General features: G+C 46.1%; 3 protein-coding genes across 6 annotated transcripts in view; 2 read left to right on the top strand and 1 right to left on the bottom strand.

The window, feature by feature from the left end:
- The window catches only part of mms19 (MMS19 homolog, cytosolic iron-sulfur assembly component), a 22,501-nt gene extending 14,603 nt beyond the window's left edge, over nt 1–7,898 (top strand). Inside the window, exons 22-31 of one of the 2 annotated variants that reach the window (XM_031568877.1) lie at nt 2,218–2,286; nt 2,370–2,496; nt 2,651–2,757; nt 2,955–3,011; nt 3,714–3,900; nt 4,065–4,147; nt 4,669–4,833; nt 4,965–5,024; nt 5,973–6,073; nt 7,299–7,898. In XM_031568877.1, the coding sequence (XP_031424737.1) occupies nt 2,218–2,286; nt 2,370–2,496; nt 2,651–2,757; nt 2,955–3,011; nt 3,714–3,900; nt 4,065–4,147; nt 4,669–4,833; nt 4,965–5,024; nt 5,973–6,073; nt 7,299–7,326 (984 nt within the window). In that variant the 3' untranslated portion in view covers nt 7,327–7,898. Of the gene's footprint in view, nt 1–2,217; nt 2,287–2,369; nt 2,497–2,650; nt 2,758–2,954; nt 3,012–3,713; nt 3,901–4,064; nt 4,148–4,348; nt 4,546–4,668; nt 4,834–4,964; nt 5,025–5,972; nt 6,074–7,298 lie in introns of those variants that run through there. The other variant, XM_031568886.2, reaches the window with a different exon arrangement.
- Nucleotides 7,869–24,692, bottom strand: zdhhc16b (zinc finger DHHC-type palmitoyltransferase 16b). 3 transcript variants are annotated; one of them, XM_031568913.2, is made up of 11 exons: nt 24,526–24,692; nt 17,070–17,320; nt 16,570–16,764; nt 15,979–16,067; nt 15,520–15,548; nt 14,730–14,863; nt 14,262–14,351; nt 12,021–12,106; nt 11,448–11,571; nt 10,369–10,439; nt 7,869–9,876 (listed from the first exon to the last, which is right to left on the bottom strand). In XM_031568913.2, the coding sequence occupies exons 2-11, from the start codon at nt 17,280–17,282 to the stop codon at nt 9,774–9,776; spliced, it is 1,134 nt and encodes a 377-aa protein (XP_031424773.1). In that variant the 5' UTR covers nt 17,283–17,320; nt 24,526–24,692; the 3' UTR covers nt 7,869–9,773. The 3 variants fall into 3 exon arrangements, with proteins under 3 accessions (XP_031424773.1, XP_031424763.1, XP_031424781.1); XM_031568903.2 differs by having other exon boundaries at nt 24,536–24,690; XM_031568921.2 differs by lacking the exon at nt 14,262–14,351 and having other exon boundaries at nt 24,536–24,689.
- Nucleotides 24,689–27,500, top strand: part of vps35l (VPS35 endosomal protein sorting factor like) — a 19,863-nt gene continuing 17,051 nt past the window's right edge. Inside the window, exons 1-3 of the mRNA XM_031568895.2 lie at nt 24,689–24,794; nt 26,551–26,650; nt 27,193–27,381. Coding sequence (XP_031424755.1) covers nt 24,778–24,794; nt 26,551–26,650; nt 27,193–27,381 — 306 coding nt within the window. The 5' untranslated portion in view covers nt 24,689–24,777. The remainder of the gene's footprint in view (nt 24,795–26,550; nt 26,651–27,192; nt 27,382–27,500) is intronic.

The following is a 27,500-nucleotide window of genomic DNA, read 5'->3' as shown; positions in this document are numbered from 1 at the left end:
CATTCCTCAACAGGGATGCTGGAAGTGCAGGCTCCGGCATAATTTAGAAATATTTTAAGTAACACAAAACACACGCAGCATTTAGTTTGCGCAGCGGAGCGGAGACGCTCACCGGGCCTTTATTCATATAACTTTTCCTAGGCAATATTTGTTAACTTAGCTTACTCTGGTTTTGAATATAGGATAGGCCTACCACTCGAAGGAAATCACCGGCAGATTGTCGAAGGACAGTACGCAGATCTTGTTAAGCACTGACAAATAGGGGTGGGAATCTCTTGACACCTCACGATTCGATTCGATTCCGATTCAGAGGTCAACGATTCGATTCTAAACCGATTCTCGATTCTAAACCGATTATCAATTCTAAACCGATAAAACGATTATCGATGCATCTCAATTTTTTAAACATTTGAGTTTGCTACTCAGAGTCTGCAATAATCGATGCCGCTTGCATTTCAACACAAAATTAATGTGTAAAAAAAAAAAAACCAGCAGGTTTATTTATTATTATTATTATTAAAAAATCGATTATGAACTTTTCTGAATCGAGACAGAATCGTTCTAGAGAGAATCGAGAGAAATCGAAAAATCCCCTACTGACAAAGCATGCATGCACTATGCACATCATAGTCCTGATTTATTCAATGCAATGCCATTTTGGATAGTGTTGTGTGTGTCCTGCTGGTAACAAGAGGTAGGCTAATCAGCGAATGTTGCATTTGTTTCACCAACTTTATTAGGAGACGGGCAAACACCTGTCTCTGCGCTTAAGCTGCGTCCTCCACATGAGAAAGTGGAGGCGCCTCGAGAGGAGAATTGCGCGTCTCAAACGCAATTACAATCAAGGGTTCCGCACGCTGCCGGAATACTGGGCAGCAGTTCAGTTCTTGGTCCACAACTTTGTTTGACTTGTTTGATGTAGGCCTATTATTATTATTATTATTAACCTATCGCAACGGCCCATATTAACGCCTGAGACCTATTAACAGCATCACGCGGGTAAACGTTACTTAATATTGATTTCTGTATCAACCAGGATAACGGATTTTAAACACCATACGCTCCTACCCAAAAGGGGTATTTAACTTGAATGTTTGCAAAAAATTGCAGTTGTACAGCGTTATTTAGTGTACTAGACAGCGATTTATTTCTGTGTGTACAAACCCTCATGGAACGAACTGAACAAATTCGATTTCGCAACGAAAATTTGTGAGGGTCATAGAGCTTTCCATAGACATATATACAGAAAGGTTGTTAATGGGTTCCACCTCCTGTATCAGCTAATTTTGCATGTCGGTCTACACAACGGGAAAAAACTGAAAACACGTTTCAGTTGAAATCCAAACAAGTTACCAGTCCTAATCTAGACACCCACCGCTACTGAAATATGTAAGATTGATTGATTAAATATTTTTCGATCTATAAATGTTTTTAACTGTTTGTCACTTTTTTTATAGCTGGGGCGTTAATAGGGTATCTTTACGATAGGCTATTTAGAATGATGCAAGTTTTTTGGTCTGAAAGTTGGCTATCATAAAACGTAAACGTTTATAATCGCGATGCAAATGCCATGTGTGTATAATAATATTCTGAATTAGTTCATGGTTGTGAAATTGGTTGTGCATTTATAGGTTTATAATTGTGTAATCAATTAATTGGGATGTGCATGTGGGCTATAGTGATTCACGTTGCTGTGCTCACAATTTCAGAACAGTGGGCTGTGTATGTTAGATAAGCATTTACTTTTATTATAGATCGCTTCCTCCACAAATAATACCTACCATGATGGAGATAAGTTTGCCTGTTAAAGCGCATATATACTATTAGACACTCTTTAATCACGCTAGTGTGATTAGCTAGATAGACGGCACACGCCGTTGATTTTCAAAAAGTCAACAATGTAATGGCAGAAAAATGCCGTTGGCGCCACACCATTTATGACGTAGGTGGCGACTGTTCGCCTGAAGTATAAACACAACAGCCTGAGCGACACTTTATTTTTTCTGTCGGCGACCATTTCAAAAGTGTCGGCGACATAAGTATAAACCAAGCTTGTGTGTGTGTGTGTGTGTGTGTGTGTGTGAGTGTTTGAGTGTGAGAGGTTCAGTGATCTGAGTGTGTGTGTGTGTGTGTGTGTGAGAGGTTCAGTGATCTGAGTGTGTGTGTGTGTGTGTGAGAGGTTCAGTGATCTGAGTGTGTGTTCTCCCCTCTCCTTAGACTCCGTCCCCTCAGGTGTCCCAGCTGGTGTGTCTCCTCACGGCGAGTGTGTGTTCGCTGCCACGGAGTGTAAGTTCGGCCCCTTCTTCTCACACACTTCCTGTCTGTATCTCAGTGACCCCGCCCTCAAGCGCTTCCCTATGCTCTGATAGGTGGAGATCCCAGAGATCGACAGGCTGCTGAAGGATCTTGAGGAAGTCAGCTGTACACACACACATTCTTTCACACACACATTTGCGGCTAAGTGTTACGCAGGGCTCATCAACAAGAGGCCAAACGGTGAGACACACACACACACACTCACACTCACACACACTTCACACACACACATATCAGGTGCCAGTCTTATCCAAATCTGATCCAGACCCCACATGTCATTTGTTGTTTGCATAACGTGTGTGTGTGTGTGTGTGTGTGTGTGTGTCATATGAAGGCCCTGCTCTGGATGCAGTTCTGGAGCGCAGCATGAAGAGGGTCAGTGTTGAGCTGGACAATAGCGCCTCCTGTCTGCGGACACAGGCACTGACACTGCTGCTCTGGGTAAGCGCCCACTCACTCGCTCTCCTTTCTCGTAGTGTGTGTGTGTGTGTGTGTGTGTGTGTGTGTGTGTGTGTGTGTGTGTGTACTCGTAGTGCATGTGTGAGGTTTGTGTTTTTGACTCTGTGTGTGTGTGTGTGTGTGTGTGTGTGTGTGTGTGTGTGTGTGTGTGTGTGTGTGTGTGTTGTCATGTTCTCCAGGTGACCAAAGCTCTGCTGCTGCGATATCACCCGCTCTCTACAACCCTGACAGACAAGGTACCATCATTTCCTCACTTTAGCATTCAATACAGACTTTTAGGAGTGTTTCATATATACATTTTTACATGGCATGTTCATACATATATATTTTTATATATTAGTGCTGTCAGTTAAACGTGCTATTAACGCCGTAATTTTTTTTATCGCGAGATTTATTATAATTTTAGATTTTTAGATTAACGTTATTTTTGGCCCTTTGCAAACTGGGTAGTAGGCTAACGTTATGGTTTGAGTGAATGGTGAGCGCGATACGGCGAAATGGATGATAAAAAGCTTCTGAATGGAAAGTTTACTGCTATGCTATGTTCCCAGCAAACTTGAAAAAAAGAAAATATTAAGCCATGGTTTAACTGCACTATAGGCTGAGTCCTTATTTACCTGAAATGTGCACTTTATAATTTTATTTTGTACCGCCCTGTTTGGCAATGTTGGTTTTCAATAAAATAAAACATTTGCATAAAGCAAGCCAATCCACTTATCCATGTTGATAAGGGCATTAAAATAAAAAGTAAATGATGGAAAAAAATAAATAAATGAAGGGACATTTAGAATAGATAAAAAATTGCGATTAATCGTGATTCATTTTGAGTTAACTATGACATAAATGCGATTAATCGCGATTAAATATTTTAATCGTTTGACAGCACTAATATATATATATATATACACACACACACTCATCTGTCCCTCTCTCCTTAGCTCTTCTCGTTGCTAAGCGACAGGGCGTTAGGCCCCCTGGTGGCTGATGGGTTCTCTCTCCTCATGAGCGACTCGTCAGATGTGCTCAACCGCAGTTGCCATGCCGACGTGCGCATCATGTACCGCCAGCGCTTCTTCTCGGAGAACTCCGCCAAACTGGTGCAGGGCTTCAACTCCGCCCCCCCAGGTACACACACACACACACACACACACACACACACACACACACTCACTCACTGATCCTCAGGGATACTCACACACACACACTGTTCTGTGCTGGAAGTCTGCTGACCCCTCTCCCCCCCCCCCCTTCTCTCTCTCTCCCTCTTTCTTCCTGTCTCCCTTCTGCAGAAGAGAAGGCTGGCTATCTGAAGGCTCTGTCCCACATCATGAACAACCTGCCCAGGGAGGTGCAGATGACCGAGCTCCCTGCGGTGAGCACACACACACACACACTCTTTACAGTCCCACACAGGCCCAAGAACAGCTCTCTGTGTGTATATGCCCTCAGCTCCAACCCCTGTTCCATGGTGGCATTTTCCTAGTGTGTGTGTGTGTGTGTGTCCTCCCCGTTCTTGTTGGTGTCCTGGAATGAATGAATGAATGAGTTTGTGTGTGTGTGTGTGTGTTCTCAGCTGCTGCCACTGTTCCTAGAGGCGTTGGGGTGCTGTAATGAGTGTGTGTGTGTGTGTTCTCAGCTGCTGCCACTGTTTCTGGAGGCATTGTCGTGTCCAGATGTTGGGGTGCTGTAATGAGTGTGTGTGTGTGTGTGTGTGTGTGTGTGTGTGTGTGTTCTCAGCTGCTGCCACTGTTCCTAGAGGCGTTGTTGTGTCCAGATGTTGGGGTGCTGTAATGTGTGTGTGTTCTCAGCTGCTGCCACTGTTCCTGGAGGCGTTGGCGTGTCCAGATGTTGTGGTGCTGTAATGAGTGTGTGTGTGTGTGTGTGTGTTCTCAGCTGCTGCCACTGTTCCTGGAGGCGTTGTCTTGTCCAGATGTTGGGGTTCAGCTCTCCACCCTGTCCTGCCTGCAGCCCGTGCTGCTCGACCCCCCCTCAGCCCTGACCAATCAGCTGGAGTCGCTCATCCCACGAGTACTCACACTCACCACCAGCCGTGCTATGGTACACACACACACACACACACCACAAGTATACCTCATCTCTCTCACTTCTACCCTTTGCTCAGAGAAATCAATCACATGGAGTTGAACCGCATACAAATATTTTGTGTGTGTGTGTGTGTCCCTCCACAGAAAGTGCGCATAACCTCCCTGCGCTGTGTCCACTCCCTCTCCCGCCTGCCTGATCACATGGTATGAACCAAACCCTGATTGGCTGGGCAGACAGACAGGCACCTCACTCAGCCAATCAGAAACTTTCAGCCGTAGATCAGATGCTGTAGCATTGGACATGAACTGTAACTCACTGCACTAGACTTACTCAACCACAACTACCGTAATTTCCGGACTATTGAGCGCACCTGAATATAAGCCTCACCCACTGAATTTTAAAAAAAAATCATTATTTTTAACATAAATAAACCGCACATGTCTATAAGCCGCAGGTGCCTACCGGTACATTGAAACAAATGAACTTTACACAGGCTAAAATGAATATCAAAAGTAATACAATAGTGATGCATATTATTTTATTTGCCAGTTACGATAAGTGCACTGTCGCTTTAAGAGAGCACAGTTGCAAGAGTCAATCAGAAATAAGGTAGTTCTTCCTGTTCAGGTAGAACGTTAGATTGAAGACAGACGCTAGTTTGATCCCAGTGAGCTAAAGAACTTGAAGACTGGATTTGTATTGTTGTAAACTTTTATTTTATTTTCTAAAGTGTTTTGAGTTGTGTTCTGTCTACGCCGGTAGACTGTGGTTATTTTGACATTAGTTAAGTTATTGAGAGATACTGAGAAATCGCGTGGAGCTAAGCATCCATGCGGCTGCATCTATGCTAGCATCCTAGCTCCACAAAGCCACCGTATACAGTCACAGGTATCATAATCCATAAATTAGCTGCGTCATTGTTTAAGCCGCGAGGTTCAATGCGTGGGAAAAAAGTAGCGGCTTATAGTCCGGAAATTACAATAGTCCTCATTAAGAAACCGCTTAGTCTTACTCAACTTACTTGGACGCTTTTTTTAATGTTGTTCCCCAAATCAACAGCCTATTCAGTTACACGCTCATTGAATCAGGGGGTAAAGCTTGTGGGTGGGTGTGTGTGTGTGTGTGTGTGTGTTTGTGTGTGTGTGTGTTAGTTGCTGCCATTCCGAGCGCGTGTGCTCCGAGCTCTGGCAGCTCCGCTGGATGACAAGAAGAGACTGGTCAGGAAGGAGGCAGTACTCGCCCGAGGGGAGTGGTGAGTTTCACACACACACACACACACACACACACACACACACACACACACACACACACACAGGTTATGAAGCAGGGGTCACCAGATGGGAGTCTCACACACACACACACACAGGTTATGAAGCAGGGGTCACCAGATGGGAGTAACACACACACACACACACACACACACACACACACACACACACACACACACACACAGGTTATGAAGCAGGAGTCACCAGATGGGAGTATCACACACACACACACACACACACACACACACACACACACACAGGTTATGAAGCAGGGGTCACCAGATGGGAGTATCACACACACACACACACACAGGTTATGAAGCAGGGGTCACCAGAGGGGAGTAGTGAGTGTCTCTCTCTCTGTCTCCATCTGTGCCCCTCCCCGTCGTCACATGGCCACACGGATTGTCTCGTCATGTGAGAGAGATCTCTTACTCCCACTGACTGCATGGACACACACACACACACGTCCACACACAGGCTTGCTCTGTCTGGCAGCACAGACACACACACACACACACACACACGTGCACACACACAACACACAGGCTTGCTCTGTCTGGCAGCACAGACACACACACACACACACACACACACACACACACACACTCTTTGACGGCACTATGAATGGGGCCTGTGTTTCAGGAAATCCCTTCAGTGAGCCTTACACATAGCCATGGATTCTACACACACACACACTGTTAGCGCTCCCCACGACCACCAAACACACACACACACACACACATACTGTTAGCGCTCCCCACGACCACCACACACACACACACCCCACTACCACCGAACACACCTCTTCTCTTGTCATGACTGATTAGACAGAGAAGAATGAAATGGTGCCCATGTTCTTGTTATCCACATCCCCACACACACACACAGACAGACTGTATAAGCTCTCCCCCTAAACACACATACTGTATAAGCTCTCCCCCCAAACACACACACATACTGTATAAGTTCTCCCTCCAAACACAAACACACACACACAGTGTAATCTCTCCCACCAGCCACACACAATACACCCCTCCTGGTTAAGATGGCTTAACAAGAAACTGGAGTGGAATGACATAGATAAGAACACACCCACTACATACAGTTTAGCACTTCTCTGAAGTTCTTTACAGTAGTCACACTGTTTGTTTGTGTGTGTGTGTGTGTGTGTGTGTGTGTGTGTGTGTGTGTGTGTGTCGTTTTCAGGTTCCTGCTAGGAAGCCCAGGAAGGTGAGCCGGGGTGTGAGAGACGATGAGGAGGAAGAGGAGGAGAGAGACGAAGAGGAGGAGAGAGATGTGGAGACAAGTTTATGTACAGTCGACCCCCCATTTTTGCCTTTTCCTGTTTTCTGCTTCTGACCCAAAACACGCACAACAGTCAAGCACTGCTGCCTTGGCAACTCCTGCCTGGAGACCACGCCCACTGAGAAACAGGAAGTGAGCTCACACTGCTAACCCTGGGCTTTTGACCCATCTCTGTGCTGATTGGTCAGTGGGCTGCGAGGTGAAAGGTGTACTGAAACCTGCCCCGCCCACCGACCGAAACATGTCTAATATCAGTCAAGGAAGAAGGAGACACACACACACACACACACATACCCATACACACACACACACACACACACACACACACACACACACACACACACACACACACACACACACACATTAGTATTGGAATAGATGTTCATTTGGAATCATGGTAACCATCCTCTCAGTAACACAGCAAATACAAAAACATGTTGTAATGGACCATATTTAAATGTCAGTAAGTGAAGCAGTCATTAAAACATTTTGTATGATTAAGACTGAGTGCTTTCTTGGTGGAACATGATCTTCAGCTGTAGGAGTAGTGGCGTCTTCAACAGTTCATCAGTACGCACTTCAGTGACATAATCCGTAAAAATAAACACATCAAATAAAGAGAAAAAACTGAGTTATAAACAGGAAGTTATAAACTGAGTTATAAACAGGAAGTCAGGGTGGAGCTCGGCTCACATGGGTTCCTGTCGACATGGCAACCTCCGTTTCCATGGGTCTCGCCAGTTGCCCTTGTGTCGGCCCCATCTGCCTCCTCCCTGGACCCGGCCGCCTCTGGCCCGGACGTGATCCAGATGTGGCCCGGCACCGCCACAGCTGCTATGTGATCCTGGGCTCAGTCACGCTGACAGGCAGGCCTAATTAGTGTTGCTGATTAATTGATATTTAATAAATGGAATGCGGTAGGTGACCTGGAGCCTGGGCTAGGCTTACACACACACACACACACACACACACACACACACACACACACACACACAGGTCGACAGGAGGTCATCATTACATGGTCATGATCCTCGGTGATGAGTTCTACTCAGATAAAGTCATTAGATTAATAATCGTATGTGCCGCGCGCGGTGAATGTCCGTTTAAGGTGCATCAGTTTTGAGTTGCTGGGCAACGTGTGATGCGTAACCAATAGCAACCGATCAAATGTCAGTGAAGTACACAACATCCATTAGGGTCCTCAGTACAGAGAGCATGCGGAGACGCAGACCTTTCATTGGTTAGACTGATGCCACATCTCAGACCTCTCATTGGTTAGAATCTCAGACCTTTCATTGGTTAGACTGAGGCCACATCTCAGACTTCTCATTGGTTAGACTGATGCCACATCTCAGCCCTTTCATTGGTTAGACTGATGCCACATCTCAGACCTCTCATTGGTTAGAATCTCAGACCTCTCATTGGTTAGAATCTCAGACCTCTCATTGGTTAGACTAATGCCACATCCCAGACCTCTCATTGGTTAGACTGATGCCACATCTCAGTTGTTCGGCGTTGAGACGGGTGCTGGTGCGGTCGGTTCTGGTCCCATAGAACCCTGTATGTTCAGAACCAGCCGTCCACTCGATAACAGAAAAAACAGCATGAATGGAATAGAATGAGTTTGTTAAAACCCAGATCCTCCATCTTGGCTCATTGATGATCGGACTGAGTGCTGTTCATCCAGTGACGACTTGAGAGACTGAAGGGCTCCTCCATCTTGGCTCATTGATGATTGGACTGAGTGCTGTTCATCCAGTGACGACTTGAGAGACTGAAACAGCGCCTCCATGTTGGCTCAGGTAAGAAGGGGCCGCCCCCTGACTGCCTCTGAAACCTCCTTTAAGACGAGCTGAAACAGCGCCTCCATGACGTGTCCTTCAGGACTGGGCCGGTGCTGTTCCTATGGTGACAGCTTCCAGTAAGTGAAGTTAAAGCAGTTCCTGAGCTGCACAGCTGGGAGGCCTCAGCCCCAGAGACAAGGGCCTCAGCCCCAGAGACAAGGGCCTCAGACCCAGAGACTAGGGCCTCAGCAGGGCACCAGAGACTAGGGCTTTAGCAGGGCCTCCTCTTTGGCACCAAGAACGTCTCAGAACTCGGCACAATCTACGAGACACACACACTCACACTGTCTAAAACACGTAAGACACACTTAGTTTGTTAGTAGAAAATAGAAATATGCAAGTTCTCCCAGAAAAGGTTTTGTGCGTAACTCTGGCCAGAGTACAGACTCCCATGTTAGGTCTGAAGCCTGTGTGGGCCATCAAGTCCTCGGGGTCAGTTGGCTGCAATGCCCTTGAAGTCCTCTAGGGGGCGATGCTGGTGTCCACTGGCTGCTGCATGGCCGTGGGTGGGTGGGTGGGGGGGGAGTGGGGGTCAGATGGCCATGGGGTCAGTCCTGTGGCGAGGGGCGTCCCACGTGAGGCCGTCTCCGTGGGGGGGGTGAGAGGAGGGCAACAGAACTCTGGTCACCCAGTGGCTGAGACGGAGAGAGAGGACAAGAGTTACACACACTTGCACACTTTAAACTTATTTATCTCACACACACACAACCATATTTTGTATTCTCTATATGACACTGTAACATGCATTCCGATACTCCCCAGTACTGGCCATGCGTAATAAGCGCACGGACAGCCAGAATCTTCAGATATCTATAGCATGGCGAGTATGTCTGTCTATATAGTATATATATCTATATCTATAGCATAGGGTGTATGGGGAATGCTTGCAGTCCCTGATGCTTTTCTTTAGTTTGGGATGTTTCAGTCTTGTTTGTGTCAAACTAATCAGTATTACAAATCCAAACGACTTTTGAACTTCAAACCAGGGGGGAGGCAGGCGTCCCTTATTTCTCCACATCGACAGAGCCAACCCAAGGTGTCGCTATGGCAACCCTAGCAGTAGACTCTAGACATAGATTCTCTTTTAGACTGTTGGAAAGTTAGATTTATTTAGTTTCCTAACCAACCTCCTTTTCTCCACGCCAAACAGGACTTTAAAGTTGCTCACTCGTCCAAAGTGGTACGGGTTTCTGAACACCTGAGGACGGAAAGAGATCAGTTACAGACGGGACTTCTAAAGACATCAGTTAGAGACGGAACATCAGTTAGAGACGCAAAGACATCAGTTAGAGACGGAACTTCTACTGACTGAGGACGCAAAGACATCAGTTAGAGACGGAACTTCTAAAGACATCAGTTAGAGACGGAACTTCAGTTAGAGACGTGATGGAAATTGATATTGCCATTAATTTATAGACTTACATTGCATTGCAGGCATGTTCTCCTGTGTTTGTGTGTGTGTGTGTGCCATGTCTATTGATAGTCTTAGTACACCTTTGTTTAAAGGCCCCAGCAGACATCCCCCTGCCCCAGGTGGAGGAATACACATTGTCCACCATTTTGGGCCTGTGGGTGTTCCTCCATAAGAAAATCCCCTCCCACTCACCTCCCCTTCCCAACCTTGACCTGTAGAACCTTCCCCAATGTTGACCTATCACCCCCAAGGTATCCTCCCATGATTGACTGGTATTTAACCTGTAACACTGTGGTGCATCTTTAGTCTTTGCCTGCCTCTACTTGATGTTGGTTTTGACTCCCTGCAGGAGCACCTTGAAATACACCTCCAGAAACCTTTGATTCGCCTCGTGGTCTTTGTCTAGAAGAGTGTCGGCCTAAGAAACCCCGTCAGACGGAACTTCTAAAGACATCAGTTAGCGACGGAACTTCAGTTACAGACGGAACTTCTAAAGACTGACTTCTTGTAAGAGCCAAGCACACACCATACTTTATCAAATACCTAAATGTTGGAGTCGATATATGATTAACTGAATTAAACATCCTGTGCGGTAATGCCCGATCTATCCCATGAGGCCTTGCGGTAATGCCCGATCTATCCCACGATCCTATGCGGTATTCCCCATTCTATCCCATGATCCTGTACGGTAATGCCCGATCTATCCCATAAGGCCGTGCGGTAGAGCCTGTCGTGTCCCATGATGCCGTGCGGTAGTGCCTGCCGTGTCCCATGATGCCGTGCGGCGCCCACCTTGCCCTGCTGCTTGATGCGCTGGGCCTCCTTGCGGTTGATGTGGCGCTCCACACTCGTCTCCCCCCGCAGGATCAGGATAGAATGCCACAGGGTGAGGGCGCTTAGAGCCAACGCCACAGAGCTGCACACACACACACACACACACACACACACACACACACACACACACACACACACACACACACTTTCACTTTCAACAATCTTATAGTTTTCAGTATCATGAAACGTGTGTGCATATGATGTATGTGTGTCGGCTTGTGGAAGAGTCTCTATGTGTGTGTGAGTGTGAGTGTGTGTGTGTGTGTGTGTGTGTGAGTGTGTGTGTGGGGTCTCCCACCTGGTGAGGACCCAGAGGTAGATGATGCTCTTGTGGAAGAGTCTCTATGTGTGTGTGTGAGAGTGTGTGTGTGTTGTGTGTGTGTGTGTGTGGGGGGGGGGGGTCTCCCACCTGGTGAGGACCCAGAGGTAGATGATGCTCTTGTGGAAGAGTCTCTATGTGTGTGTGTGTGTGTGTGAGTGTGAGCGAGTGAGTATGTGTGTGTGTGTGAGTGTGGGGGGGGGTCTTCCCACCTGGTGAGGACCCAGAGGTAGATGATGCTCTTGTGGAAGAGTCTCTCTCTGAAAGTGTACTGAGGAGCCGCAGTCTGGTAGGAACTCTGGATGGAGAGAGAGAGAGAGAGAGAGAGAGAGGGAAACATCACATCAGGTCACCTCTCTAGCAAACACTTAGACACACTCGCACACACTTACACACTCTGGCACACACTTACACACACACTTACACACTCAGAATCAGAATCAGGTTTTAATGGCCAAGTAAGTTTGCACAAACAAGGAATTTGACTTGGTAAAGTGACTCTCAGTGTGCTTACACAAAATATACAACACAATACAATACAATACAATACAAACAAACAAACAGTGCAACAGTGCAATGGACTAAGGAGTTTAAGAAAGTATGTACAAGGCGGAATGGCTATATACAGTAGCTGTGAAATGTTGCACAACAGTAGTGCAAAGAAGAAGTGGAGAGTGCGGAGAAGTGCAGGATAAATATATAAATATAAATATATATGCTTACAGTGGGTTAGTTGTTCAGTAGTGAGACGGCGAGGGGGAAGAAACAGTTTTTTGTGTCTGGAGGTTTTTGCGAACAGTGATCTGTAGCGTCTACCAGAGGGGAGGAGTTTGAATAATTTGTGTCCGGGATGTGAGGGGTCTGCAGTGATTTTTCCTGCCCGTTTCCTGACTTCTGGAGGTGTTACAGGTCTTGGATGGTGGGCAGGTTGGCCACCGATGATCTTTTCTGCAGACCTGACTGTCCGTTGGAGTCTGTTCTTGTCCAGTTTTGGTGGCCGATCCAAACCAGACTGTGATTGAAGTGCACAGAAACAGACTCTATGACTGCGGTGTAGAACATGATCAGCAGATCCTGAGGCAGGTTGTACTTCCTAAGCTGGCGCAGGAAGTACATCCTCTGCTGGGCCTTCTTGATGATGGGTGTTGATGTTGGGTTCCCACTTCAGATTCCGGGAGATTGTGGATCCCAGAAACCTGAAGGATTCCACAGCCAACACAGTACTGTTGTTGTATGATGAGGGGGGGCCGTGCTGGGGGGCTCCTCCTGAAGTCCACTGTCATCTCCACGGTTTTAAGCGTGTTCAGCTCTAGGTTGTTGCGACCGCACCACAGGACCAGCTGTTCAACTTCCCGCCTATATGCAGACTCATCATCATCACGGATGAGGCCGATGGACTGATGTGTCGTCTGCAAATTTTAGGAGTTTAACAGATGGGTCTCCTGAGGTGCAGTCGTTTGTGTAGAGGGAGAAGAGCAGTGGGGAGAGCACGCATCCCTGAGGTGCACCAGTGCTGACTGACCGGGTGCTGGATGTTGTTTCACCCAGCCTCACCTGCTGCTTCCTGTCTATTAGGAAGTTTGTGATCCACTGACAGGTGGAGGCAGGCACAGTGAGCTGGGTGAGTTTGGTGAGGAGGACTTCTGGAATGATGGTGTTGAACGCCGAGCTGAAGTCCACGAACAGCATCCTTGCATAGGTCCCTGGGGAGTCGAGGTGTTGCAGGATGTAGTGCAGCCCCATGTTGACTGCATCATCCACTGACCTGTTTGCTCTGTAGGCAAGGATTTCATGACCACAGACGTCAGGGCGACGGGCCTGTAGTCATTCAGCCCAGTGATGGAGGATTTCTTGGGAACCGGGATGATGGTGGAGCGTTTGAAGCAGGAGGGGACTTCACACAGCTCCAGAGATCTCACTCACACTCACACACTTTCACACACTTTCACACACTTACACACACACTTTCACACACTTACACACACTTACACACACTCTGGCGCACACTTACACACACACACTTTCACACACTTTGCCGCACACTTACAGACTCTGGCACACACTTACACACTCTGGCACACACTTACACACTCTCACACACTAACACACTCACACACACTAACACACTCTGGCACACACTCACACAGACGAGGCCTTGCACTATGGGGCACTATAGGCTGGTGTCCAACCAGAGGAGTCGTCACACACACCACACACACACACACACACACACACACACACACACACACACACACTACAGGCTGGCTGCTCTACAGGCTGGTGTCCAACCAGAGGAGGGGTCACCATCACACACACACACACGCACACACACGGAACACTACGGGCACTACTAGATTAACATGGAAGACCGTATCCCAGGGTGCTTTGCACTACTAGCTGGCTCTTAACATGGAAGACCGTATCCCAGGGTGCTTTGCAGCTATCTGTATTACCTGCATGTATCCTGGGGGGAGGAGACTATAGAGAAGCCCCGCCCCCGTCACCTTGTCTCCTGGCAACTGAAGGTCCAAACTCCTGTACGACTACGGGAAAGGACATACATCAGGTCGAAGGACATACACACACACACACACACACACACATCAGGTCGAAGTTATATCAGTCACTATAAACCTGATATAAAACTAGTCGGAACACACACACACACCTTCAGTCACGTGCCTGCAGTCTCATATACTCACTGTTGCTCTCACTCACACACACACACACACACACACACACACACACACACACACACACACACACACACACACACACACACACACACACACACACACACACACACACACACACACACCACTTCTGAGTGGATGCTCCAATCCAAGACACTCCCAGTGTCATCATGTACAAACAGAAACACACACACACACACACACACACACACACACACACACACTCACCTCGACGGCATTGTATGCCTCAATGAACATGTCCATGGAGCTGATGCTGCAGTACACACACCCCAGTGTCATGTACAAGCAGAAACAGAAGAAGTAGCGATGGTTAAAATGGCCGACGCAGTTATTCAGCCAAGCTGAGGGGGGGAGAGTCAAGGAAAAACCTCAGCAACCAGCTGATCATCTAAAGACTACATAGCAACCAGCTGATCATCTAAAGACTACATAGCAACCAGCTGAACGTCTAAAGACTACATAGCAACCAGCTGAACATCTAAAGACTACATAGCAACCAGCTGAACATTTAAAGACCACATAGCAACCAGCTGATCGTCTAAAGACTACATAGCAACCAGCTGATCATCTAAAGACTACATAGCAACCAGCTGAACATCTAAAGACTACATAGCAACCAGCTGAACATCTAAAGACTACATAGCAACCAGCTGAACATCTAAAGACTACATAGCAACCAGCTGAACATCTAAAGACCACATAGCAACCAGCTGAACATCTCAGGACTGACACGTCCCACATCCTTAACCATCTGCCCAGAGCTACACTCTGCCTTTACCTGCCCTTAAATCATCTCCAGATGGATTTTTCAGTCTTGTTACAGGAATGCGTTATGTTAAATAACCCACAGCGGTGTTGTTACAGGAATGCATTATGTGAAATAATGCATTCCTGTAACAAGACTGCTGTGGGTTATTTCACATAATGCATTCCTGTAACAAGACTGCTGTGGGTTATGTTAAATAACCAACAGCAGTGCGTGGTGCTGAAAGGATACGGCAGTGGTGGTCCATCTTCAGAATACATCTGTAATGAAACAGAGGATGAGTTAGCCTTTCATGAGACCTCTGGGGGACAGAAAGAGGTGTGTGTTGTGTGTGTGTGTGTGTGTGTGTGTATAGACCTGTTGCAGATGCTGCAGTGGTGTGTGTGTGCGTGCGTGTGTGTGTGCGTGTGTGTGTGTATAGACCTGCTGCAGTGGTGAGTGTGTGTGTGTGTGTGTGTGTGTGTGTGTGTGTGTGTGTGTGTGTGTGTGTGTGTGTGTGTATAGACCTGTTGCAGATGCTGCAGTGGTGAGTGTGTGTGTGTGTGTGTGTGAGAGTGTGTATAGACCTGTTGCAGATGCTGCAGTGGTGTGTGTGTGTGTGTGTGTGTGTAGACCTGTTACAGATGCTGCAGTGGTGAGTGTGTGTGTGTCTGTGTGTGTGTGTGTGTGTGTGTGTGTGTGTGTATAGACCTGTTGCAGATGCTGCAGTGGTGTGTGCGCGCTGGCTTCGGGACGATGCACTTCTTACACATGGTCACAGTGGGCATGTCTCTCCTCTCCTGGGGCGGGGCAGATTATTAATTGTATTATTAATTACCTTGTATGAATCATGTACTTATGTAAGCAGGAACATGGCTTTTCTGTGTTTCTGCGTGTGTGTAACTTAGATTATTAGGTGCCACTTAGTCTGCATATGCACAAGAGCATGTTTAGACCCGAGGCTTCTTCCGACCTTGTGCAAAACTGCCATCCTTGCAATATAGGGAGCCTCGGACGTCAGAGATCCACCACGTGGTTATCCCTGCTGAACGCTAAACTTCTGTCTATATAAACCTTGTGCGATGTGTTTAATATTGCTTCACTTTCAGCTTTGTGCTGTGAGTGAGCCCGATTGCAATTTGTTGTTGTTTGTCTAATAAATATACTTATATGCAACTCCGGAGTCCTGAAGTAACAAGGGTGAATTTTCACCTAACAGTGTGGTGTGTGTGTGTGTGTTCTCACCTGTGGAGGGTGTGTGTGTGTGTGTGTGTGTGTGTGTGTGTGTGTGTGTGTTCTCACCTGTGGAGGGTGCCCTGGTGAGGTGCTGGTGGCCTTGTAGTAGTGGAACGCCACCATGATGAGGTTCCAGTGGCCGTAGCAGAGGTGGCCGAGGACCCGGTGGAGCGGGTAGGTGTTCAGGATCACGGGCAACACACACAGGTACACGATGACCACCACGGAGCAGGTCAGGGCAACCACCAGACACACAAACACCTGAGGAGAGGGGGAACACACACACACACAGACACAGACACACAGACAACCACACACACACACAGACACACACACACAGACACACACACAGGACGAGCCTATGGTGAGAACCTGTGACAAACAGCACAATCTGGAAACTGGCTACATAAAGTCTGATCAGATGAAACACTTTAGCTGCTCAGAATGAATGGCATTCTGGGAGTTGTAGTCCTAAAAACTATAGCTTAGTATTATGATAATTCAACAAGTTAGTAAGTGTATTCTGGGAAGTGTAGTCCGTTGGGGGCCTGGTTCCCTGCACTCACCACTCCAAACCAGCGCGTGAGGTTGTCCACCAGCCAGTAGATGGGCTCGAAGACGGCGTCCAGCATGGAGTCGGAGTTACACAGGGAGTTGAAGTAGAGCGACTTCAGCACCACCCGCCAATAGCTCCACAGGAGGCGGAGCCTGCGGCCCAGCGGGCCACGCCCCCCACCCCCGCAGCAGAGCCGACTCCAGCGCAGCAACACACGCATCATTCGGGCGACCAGCCACCGCCAGCTCCGCGTCGCACCTCCTGTCACACACACACACATCAGCAATCAAGCAACCACCGCCAGCTCTGCATCACACACACACACACACACACACTCTTAAACTGGTATACCCCACTTTAAATCCCTATGCCAAGTGTTATCAAGAGACCATAACAGTCCGTCAGACAGCCGTCACACACCTCATGGTCATACACCCCCCCGAAACAACACCCTCAACCTCTTATAAACACAATTCCGTAAACACAATGTATAAGAACAAACCGCACGCACGCACATTGCTGACGTTATACAGCTACAATAACAAATGACACACACCTGCGGAGTGTGTGTGCGTGCATGCGGTTTGTTCTTGGACGTGTGTGTGTGCCTTTGTTCAGAGACCCATACGTTTAGAACTGCCATGATGACATCAGAGACCCATACATTTAGAACTGCCATGATGACATCAGAGACCCATACGTTTAGAACTGCCATGATGACATCAGAGACCCATACGTTTAGAACTGCCACGATGACATCAGAGACCCATACGTTTATAACTGCCATGATGACATCAGAGACCCATACGCTTATAACTGCCATGATGACATCAGAGACCCATACGCTTATAACTGCCATGATGACATCAGAGACCCATACGCTTATAACTGCCATGATGACATCAGAGACCCATACGCTTATAACTGCCATGATGACATCAGAGACCCATACGTTTATAACTGTGCAGTTCACGTGTCATTCACGAGTCTCACATTAACATGAGCAGATATAGGCACCCCAAATGCACCTCCATACGACAAAACACACACGCACACACACATCATCCCAAAACCATCTCCATACACAAAACAACAAATCACACACACACACACACACACACACACACACACACACACACACACATCATCCCAAAACCATCTCCGTACACAAAACAACAAATCACACACACACACACACACACACACACACATCATCCCAAAACCATCTCCATACACAAAACAACAAATAACACACAACCCCAAAACCATCTCCATACACAAAACGACAAATCATATACAGACACACACACACACATACACAGGTCACTCACTGCGTCTGCTCATGTCCAGTATAGTATGGAGAGATAGATCAACCCTACTGCTCCACACACACCTACTGCTGTTCACTCACAACCCCCAACACACACACACACACACACACACACACACACACACACCACACAAAGGATCTGTGAATGCATGAATGTTTCATGAGTAATACTCTTTCCACTAGGCTCCAGGGGGTTGAGAAGGAGCCAGGGCGTAAGTGACCCAGGAGAGGGCTTCTTCAAAGGGACCCGAGGGGTCACCCAATCCCCCAGCACACACACACACACACTCTCTCACACACACACACACACACTCTCACTCTCACACACCCAATCCCCCAGCACACACATTCTTACACACACACACACTCTCACACACACACACACACACACTCTCTCTCTCACACACACACACACCCAATCCCCCAGCACACACATTCTTACACACACACATACACACACACTCTCATACACACACACACACACACGGGTGATTCTCGCGAGATCAGACACTCTCTCACACACACACACACACACACACACACACACACACACACTCTCTCTCTCTCACACACACACACACCCAATCCCCCAGCACACACATTCTTACACACACACACACACACACACACACACACACACACACACACACACACACACACACACACACACACACACACACACACACACACACACACACACACACACACACACACACACACACGGGTGATTCTCGCGAGATCAGACATATGAGGTGTCATGAAGCATTTTGATGACCAAAGTATATGCAATCAAAATAAGAATGACACATCTATAAACATCTTTCCATGGTCTATTTAGCACATGTTTTCATCTGAACATCACAAATATATATTTTGTAATTTTTTTCACATTTAAGGGTAAATTTCTCATTACCGCAACATGTCATCACTGAATTTTGATTCTTTGAGATGCAAATATTATTAATTAAAATGTATTTAAAAGAAAAAGTTTCAGTGAATGTTATGCTCCAATCAGGTACAGTGAAGAGGTATTTGACATTTGTTAATAATTGATAAAAGTAGTGAAAATAATAAAGAAAATAAATGTGTCCAAGACCGATTTTCCCATCCTCCGCAACAATTTTCAATCATTGTTCAAGTCCACAAGGAACTAACATTTTCAAGGAATTTTGTTGGAAGGGACAGTATTGACTGTGACACTCAAGATGGCTACCAGGTAAGCAGTTGTTATTTTTTCTCTCCAGAAAAAAAGTTAAAAGTTTGTCTGTCATAGTACCTACACAACGTTTTAGTTCTCATTACCGATATGTAAAGTTTTGAGCTTTTAAATGTTTTTTTTTTTTTTTAATTTTTGATTATTATATAACTTCTTATGGTCTTAATATATATAGTGAGGTCAAGTTAAGCTAGCCTTCATGGTGCTTCCACAGTTAGCAAAAAAGGTCAAGGTCACTCATCCTCCGAAACACCATTATCACCCACCCCAACAAATAATGGCCTGTTGCGGTGGAGAGACTCAGTGTTTCGGTAATGAGAAACAGACTAATGAAGTAAGAACATGCACATAATTCTTGTTCATTTCCTTATATAACCTGATATTTGCCATAAACACTGTCATAAACAACATAGCTACATAGCGTAAACAACATAGCTATTACAACCCTCCAGCAGGGGTCGGGTCAAAGACGTGACGCTCATTTTTTTGTGAACATGAGGATGAAATTCATTTAAAAGTGTTAACATTTGAGAATAATCTATCAAATCACTTTCAAACATAATTTTCTTCAAGACCAAAATCTAAAAGTTCTGGTTTTATCCATTTTTGTGAGAATATTAAGAGAATAATGGTAAAATTGTCAATATGGTGTAACCATAAAAACGTAGTACCAAGTAATAAACTTGCTAAAAAAAATGTGAAATTCTCTTCAAAATGTCCTCTGATATACTTTGGCATAATCTTGCACAAGTACTTTTTAATACTTAATAATAGTAATGAAACATCATTGTTCGGATTATTTTAATTATTATGGGGAATCATGTCTGCCAAGTCAACCTCTTGAAATGTCAAGTGGTGTAACCGCATTTTAGGAGCCATTTTGTAAATATTGTGCCAGAAGATCATGTCACAGAGAAGGACCCCTGAAGAACCTAACTGCTACATGTCAAGGTTAGTACTCTCTCTGAAATTTGACATAATTAAGCGTTTTTAAGCCATGGTCAGGCATGTTTAGGTTACATGTCAAATGGTATGACCTCAGTCAAAATATAAATAAACCATAATAATCAAAGTGATTATATTAAATGTAAAATATGTTTTTAAATATTCACACCAAGGTTAAGTGTTGACATAGTCATCCTCAATAATGCCTGCAGATTTTGGTTTTAAATTGAAATGTCAAATGGTGTAACCGGTTACACCATTTGACATCTTCCTGTTTGAGGCCAATTTGACCAATTTAGGGCCAAAAGCTTTATTTGTGATGCTGATTATAATATTTTTTTATAGTTGAAATAGTGACTCTTACTGTTCAATATAAACAGCAGGTTGAAATGTGAATTTTCCATGAAGTTTATTGATAGATTAATTTGTTTGTATGTTTAGTTGTATTTATTAAATTAATTATTCATTCATTCATTCATTCATTCATTTAAATTCACATTTCTATAATATATTGTATGTAAGTAGACAGAATTTTGATATAGGTCTGGACATAATTTAAATGCAAACAATAAGCTTTCTATCCTCTTGTCCCCTAACAGATGCGACTTTCAACCAAAGAATAAGTGGATCGCCATAGACTGGTATGCCTCATATCTGGTAAGCATTCAGTCAATGCAGACCCTGCTGCAAGGGCAAATTACCTGGCCAAAAGACAGGAAAGGTAGTACACACATGCTGAATCTGACTCCATCACTAAATCCGTCAGCGGATGACGGCCCTCCTCAGAGAATTGCATCAACTGAAATCAGTTTGATCCTGTTTCTTCATTGTTTTGGTTAATGTTTTTAATGTAATATGAAAAATAACATGAGAATATATTAAAACATCTTATTCATTTGACCTTGATGACTATTTATTTGTTTTTCTGTGTCAATTGCTTGCTCTTTGGCTGTAGAAGCAGTATGGTCATTTGGTGTAACCGATTAGTGTCGATTGGCGTAACCAGTATTTTTCACAAAAATCTCATATTGTAAAAAAAAAGTTAATATGGATGATACTTAAGTATTCTACTACACTGTAATAATGTGTTTTTAAACCATTTTTACCCAACTGGTGAAGGAATAGGCAGAAAACTTTACAACATACAACATACTGTCTTGCTCAGTACAATAAAAAATCCATTTAATCTAAATTTTTTAAATAAATATAATAAAAAAAATGTCATGTGATATTTGAAAATCAATTACTTGTTTTCATGACTACACTTACATAAAATCTAGGAGGATGCAATATTAAATACTAGTAATGTTTTTTTGGTTACACCATTTGACAATATATAGGGCCATTAGTTCAGTATTTGGTAAAAAATGGTAGAAATGTCGTATCAAATACTATGAAACCAACAGAAATGCAAAATATACATTCTAACAGTCTTTGGGCATGTTGTTTTAACAGGTTTAAAACATATTTTTGAATTGGCATCTTGCCAACCCTTATTTGTCACTGACCCGGTCCCTAATTTTCCATTTTTATCTAGCGCTTGCATAGTGTCTAACTCAAGTAAATGCAGTATAGGCCACATAGTATAATCTGTCCATTTAATATTTTGTAGTAATGATGTATTTCTATATATTTTTATGAAATGTTACTTTCAGGTATGATTTAAAATATAATAGGAAATGTACACACTCTCTCTCACACACACACACACACACCCAATCCCCCAGCACACACACATAATCTCTCACACACGCACACTCACACACACACACACACTCTCTCTCTCTCACACACACACACACACCCAATCCCCCAGCACACACACATACTCTCTCACACACACACACACTCTCACACAAACGCACACTCACACTCACACACACACACACTCTCACACACACCCAATCTCCCAGCACTACTTGGAAGTCGGGGTAGAGTTTCAGCGATAAGGGGAAACCTTGTTCATAGATGGACTCTCATGCATTCTTAACCAGGCTGGGTCGCCGCAACGACAGCCCCGCGGGAACCAATCAGACTCCTCACACACGCAGCGCCACTCATCAGACGGAAGAACATGGCATGGAGGACCCCCGTGGGGTGTCATGTCTGCGGTGACACCAGGCCGGTGTGTGTGTGTGTGAGAGAGAGAGAGAGAGTCAGTGGCGGTGGACATCAGTGGGCTTCCATCATCTGATGGAGAAGGGAAACGCACGCAGGACTGGGCTGTGCTGGGGCTGCCGTAACAGAACACATGTAAGAGATCGCCGTGGAGATCCCTCCGCAGATAACGCTTGGCACGGTGCCCGACGCGGCGCTGGCACGGCCCAGACGCGGCACGCTGCCGGCTGGTGTCTAGGTTACAGCACAGCATGTGGTTAGCTGTGAGGACAGAAGCCAACGGAGGATACTGGATACCCTCACCTCGAATACCGTCTGCTACTTTCACTGATACCACCACGTGTGTGTGTGTGTGTTTGTGTACCACATTAGACATTTCAGCTCTCAAACTTAACAGCCAATCAGAAATGCTCCCTCCATCAGGGTGTATATACCCAAAGCCCCTCCCCCTAAAACACATGTGCAAGAGTTGCAAGGGCGGGTGTTTGCATATGTTTGTTTACTGACTGTGGTGTGTGTGTGTGTGTGTGTGTTTGTGTTTGTGTTTGCATATGTTTCCACACAGAGCTGTTCGCAGGGCAATGGAGCACAACTGTAGGCCGAAGTTGTGCGCTAAGCTATATTTAGCCTTACTAAATGTCCACTAGTTTTAGCCCAGAAACATTACTACTTAAAAAGCCTACCGACACATACACACACACACACACACACACACAGTAAGGTCAAGTAAGGTCAAGTCTCTACTTTTCTAACAGCTGCTGGACTGTGAAGAAAGTTTCACTGCCTATAACAGACCACTGAGGAGGGGAATATTTACCTCATACAGCCATGACTATATCTCCACAACACACACACACACACACACACACACACACACACACCACAGTCAGTGTGGGTCTGGTAGAAAGAGGAGAGGCATCTCTATGAGGACCTCTACTCTATTAATCTGCCTCTGCTTGGTGACATCTCCTTACCTTCTTTCCCTCAGCAGTGACATGGGACCTTGTGTGGAGGCACACACACACACACGGCGGAGCATAAACCAGGGCAAAGCCTTCTAATATGCCACCACTGCTTGATAATAACGTCACTCCTTCTCCCTTCTTCCTTCTTTAAAGTACAGTACAGTGGATTACTGTCCGGGACTGAAGGTACACTCGACTAAATGTAATAGCATGCCTGGGTATAAAGGTTAGTGGTCATATCCTGCCTCTCCATACTAGTCTGCTCCTTCAGATCGGGTGGCAGCTGAGCGGACCACGGAGAGGACACGCCTGAGCGCGTAACTGAGTCGGCTGCATTCTGGCAGAAACGTCTTGAGCGGTATCGTCTCGTTTATGGATTGATATTAAGTTTTATAATTTAAAAGGACACTTAAAATCCATTGAGCTCTTGGAACGAGTCGCTCCCTGTCTGTCTGTCCACCAACCTACACGGCTGATGTGCCCACACACACACACACACACACACACACACACAGTGGCATGGCCAAACAACAGATCATGTCTGGGGTATGTTGCAAACACCAAAGCGCACCGTAGGAAGCAGAGACAGCTCTCCGATGATTTGAAATTGAGTTATGGTAGTAAGCGTGACTGTAGTCATCACTGAAGGATAGCTAATCAGCTAATACAAGTGCCAATCTGGGAATACCTGGAGCGGGAGTCTGTCAGGAAGGCGTCTGGGCAGACTACCCAGACATACCGCTATCTCAGGTGATAGCTCGACTGTTAGATCGGGTTAAGTTACTGGATATTGTCCGCAAATGTTAGCGGGTCAGGCTGATGCAGATGAATGAAGCGCAGGTGAGGATGGTGGTTGTACAAGTTAGTTAGGAGGATCGGCGCCTTTCCTCACATTCACTCACCCATCCGAGACAGAGGATATGTTGGGGTCCCGTTACCGTCTTTAACTTTTTAAGTCATTGTACCGGGTTACTCAGATATCAGGAGAATACTGTGGCCGTCCCCTGGTTACACTTGCCGCACATACTTCATCCCCTTGTGAACCACCCTGACATCCTGTTCAAGCTGGTGTTGCATTATGGGCGATGTAGTTTTAATCTCGAAATAAACACTCACGGAAAAGGAAGTGGTCACATGACGAATAATGGCTGCTGTTCTGTGGTAAGATTTTGCTCTCTTTCTAATGTTTTTTTTTTCTGTTTGTGCTATTATTATATAATGGAACTAACTTTATATGACAAAACGTTTAGCTTCAAGAGTGTCTATGCAACACGGCGAAGCCTGGTATTTGGTCTGTTTTTAGCTGTCTGCTAGCTGCAATGTCAGTTTGCTTGATAATGGAGAGGAATTTGCTCTCATCAGGCCGATGCTGTAATATTAAACGGTTCTAGCCGGCGTTGAACAGTTTGTAACAAAAGGCAATGAATGCATCGCACGAAGCATCGGTTGCTTGTTGTATACTTTACATGCAGACTTATGTAAACAAGACGCCTGGTAGGTAAAGTGGACCCTCTGTGGACCCAGTCTGAAGTGTGTATGTATGGTTGAGTGTGAATCAACAGCTTGCTGATGTAAACTCCTCCAAAAAGTTCGGAAACGTTTTTTCGGTCGATTATTCCTCCCCTTTAATAATACCAATTGGTATTGTATTGTATATCGTTGGAAAGCCTGATTAGTCACCTTTACAACGAGGTGCAACTTGTAAGGATCGTGCATTCATGGAATGAGCAACACAGCTGACTGTGTGGGTAGCGGCCCAAAAAAATGTGCCAAAATCCCCTGCAATATTCTTCTGTTGGTATTCACTCTCGTTTTTGAGCTTCAAGTGCTGGCAGGTGTATGCCAGTCACAGGTGTGTTATAAGGCTGCCAGGTTGCCTGCAATGACTGCCCTTCACCGTCAGGCCTGTTTGCGCTGGTGTCGACAGCACCGACAGTGGAACCTAAGAATGTGGGGCAACGTCATGTTCAGTGATGAATCAAGGTTCTGTCTGCGGAAGCTGGATGGCAGGATCAAAGTATGGAGACGGCGTGGAGAACGCTATGCAGATTGCTGCATAGATCGCGTGACCCCTTTCAATGGGGGCAGTGTCATGGTGTGGGGCGCTATCTCTGTCACAGGCAAAACAGAACTCGTCATCATTGAAGGCAATCTCAATGCAGTGAGATATCGGAATGAGATTCTGGAGCCAGTGGCGATCCCATATCTCCAGAATCTGGGACCTAACTCCATCCTCCAGGATGACATTGCTCGCCCCCACAGAGGCAGGATCATCACAGAATACCTCCAGAATTTGGGAGTGGAGAGGATGGAATGGCCTGCCATGGGTTCAGACCTCAACCCAATTGAATACTTCTGGGATCAGCTTGGGCGTGCTGTACGTATCAGAGTGACCAACGCAACCATGTTGGCTGACTTGCGACAAATCCTGGTTGAGGAATGGGATGCCATCCCACAGCAGTGTGTGACCAGGCTGGTGACCAGCATGAGGAGGAGGTGCCAAGCTGTTGTGGCTGCGTATGGATCTTCCACACGCTACTGAGGTCCCTGACAGTGTAAAATTAATAAAGTGTCAAAATGGCCAATATGTGTTGTTTTTTCCTTATTACTGTGGGAGAGTGCAATCATCCAATCCACCAAGCAACTCAAAACTGAATAACCACAGAAGAATATTGCAGGGGATTTTGGCACATTTTCTTGGGCCGCTACCCACACGATTAGCTGTGTTGCTCATTCCATGAATGCACGATCCTTACAAGTTGTACCTCGTTGTAAAGGTGACTAATCAGGCTTTCCAACGATATAAAACACAATACCAATTGGTATTATTAAAGGGGAGGAATAATCGTCCGGAATAACGTCTCCGAACTTTTTTTGAGGAGTTTATGTGCGGTGTGTAACTCTATGCCGTCCACAGGCACTCGCGTGTGCGCAAGTATGAAGCGGAGCTGAACGCGTGCCGTGCCGAGTCAGTGGCGGTGGACATCAGTGACTACCATCCGCTCAAGCCCATTATGGTGAGTGTGTGTGTGTGTGTGTGTGTGCGAGTCAGTGGCGGTAGACATCAGTGACTACCATCCGCTCAAACCCATTATGGTGCGTCCAACCTACAGCAGCCGAGTGTGTGTGTGTGTGTGTGTGTGTGTGTGTGTGTGTGTGTGTGTGTGAGAGAGAGAGAGAGAGAGAGAGAGAGAGAGAGAGAGTACCGTAAGTGAAATCATGTTAAATACAGCAGCTCTGCAGCTCTCTGGCTGAGAGTGACCCATGTTCCCAGATTCTGAAACCAAACTGCTGTCTGGGGCTCCATACATGAACCGAATGGAGGGGTGTCACCTGACAGTGATGGAGAGGATGGTGGACCGTGTGTGTGTGTACACCCATAATACATGCAGTATGTGCCATGTTGGTATTATTAGTGATTGTGAGATTAGAGTGTTATTAGTGATGTGATTATCAGAGCTGGTCAGGGTCGGGTCAGGGGAGATTTCTACGTATGTGGAGTGGGTCATGATGCTCGTGTGTGTGTGTGTGTGTGTGTGTGTGTGTGTGTGAACCTCAGGTGACAGAGTCCAAGTCTCGGCGTAACGCTCGGAGAGGAAGCACCTCATCCACCACCTCCTCCTCCTCGTCCTCCTCCACGGCGGCGGCCGACCCGCTCAGCTCCCTCCTGGACGGAACCGACCCGCTGTCTCTGTTTGCCGCCGCCTCCAGTGATGTCCCGACGCTCACGCACAGCGCCTCCGCAGGGGTAACACACACACACACTCGCACACACACACACACACACACACACACACATCTCTGTTTGCCGCCGCCTCCAGTGATGTCCCAATGCTCACGCACAGCGCTTCCGCAGGGGTAATACAC

The sequence above is a fragment of the Clupea harengus genome, chromosome 1 (assembly GCF_900700415.2).
Source record: "Clupea harengus chromosome 1, Ch_v2.0.2, whole genome shotgun sequence".
Classification (NCBI taxonomy): domain Eukaryota; kingdom Metazoa; phylum Chordata; class Actinopteri; order Clupeiformes; family Clupeidae; genus Clupea; species Clupea harengus.
The sequence above is the reverse complement of the archived record's forward strand: the minus strand, read 5'-3'. Positions and strand labels throughout refer to the sequence as shown.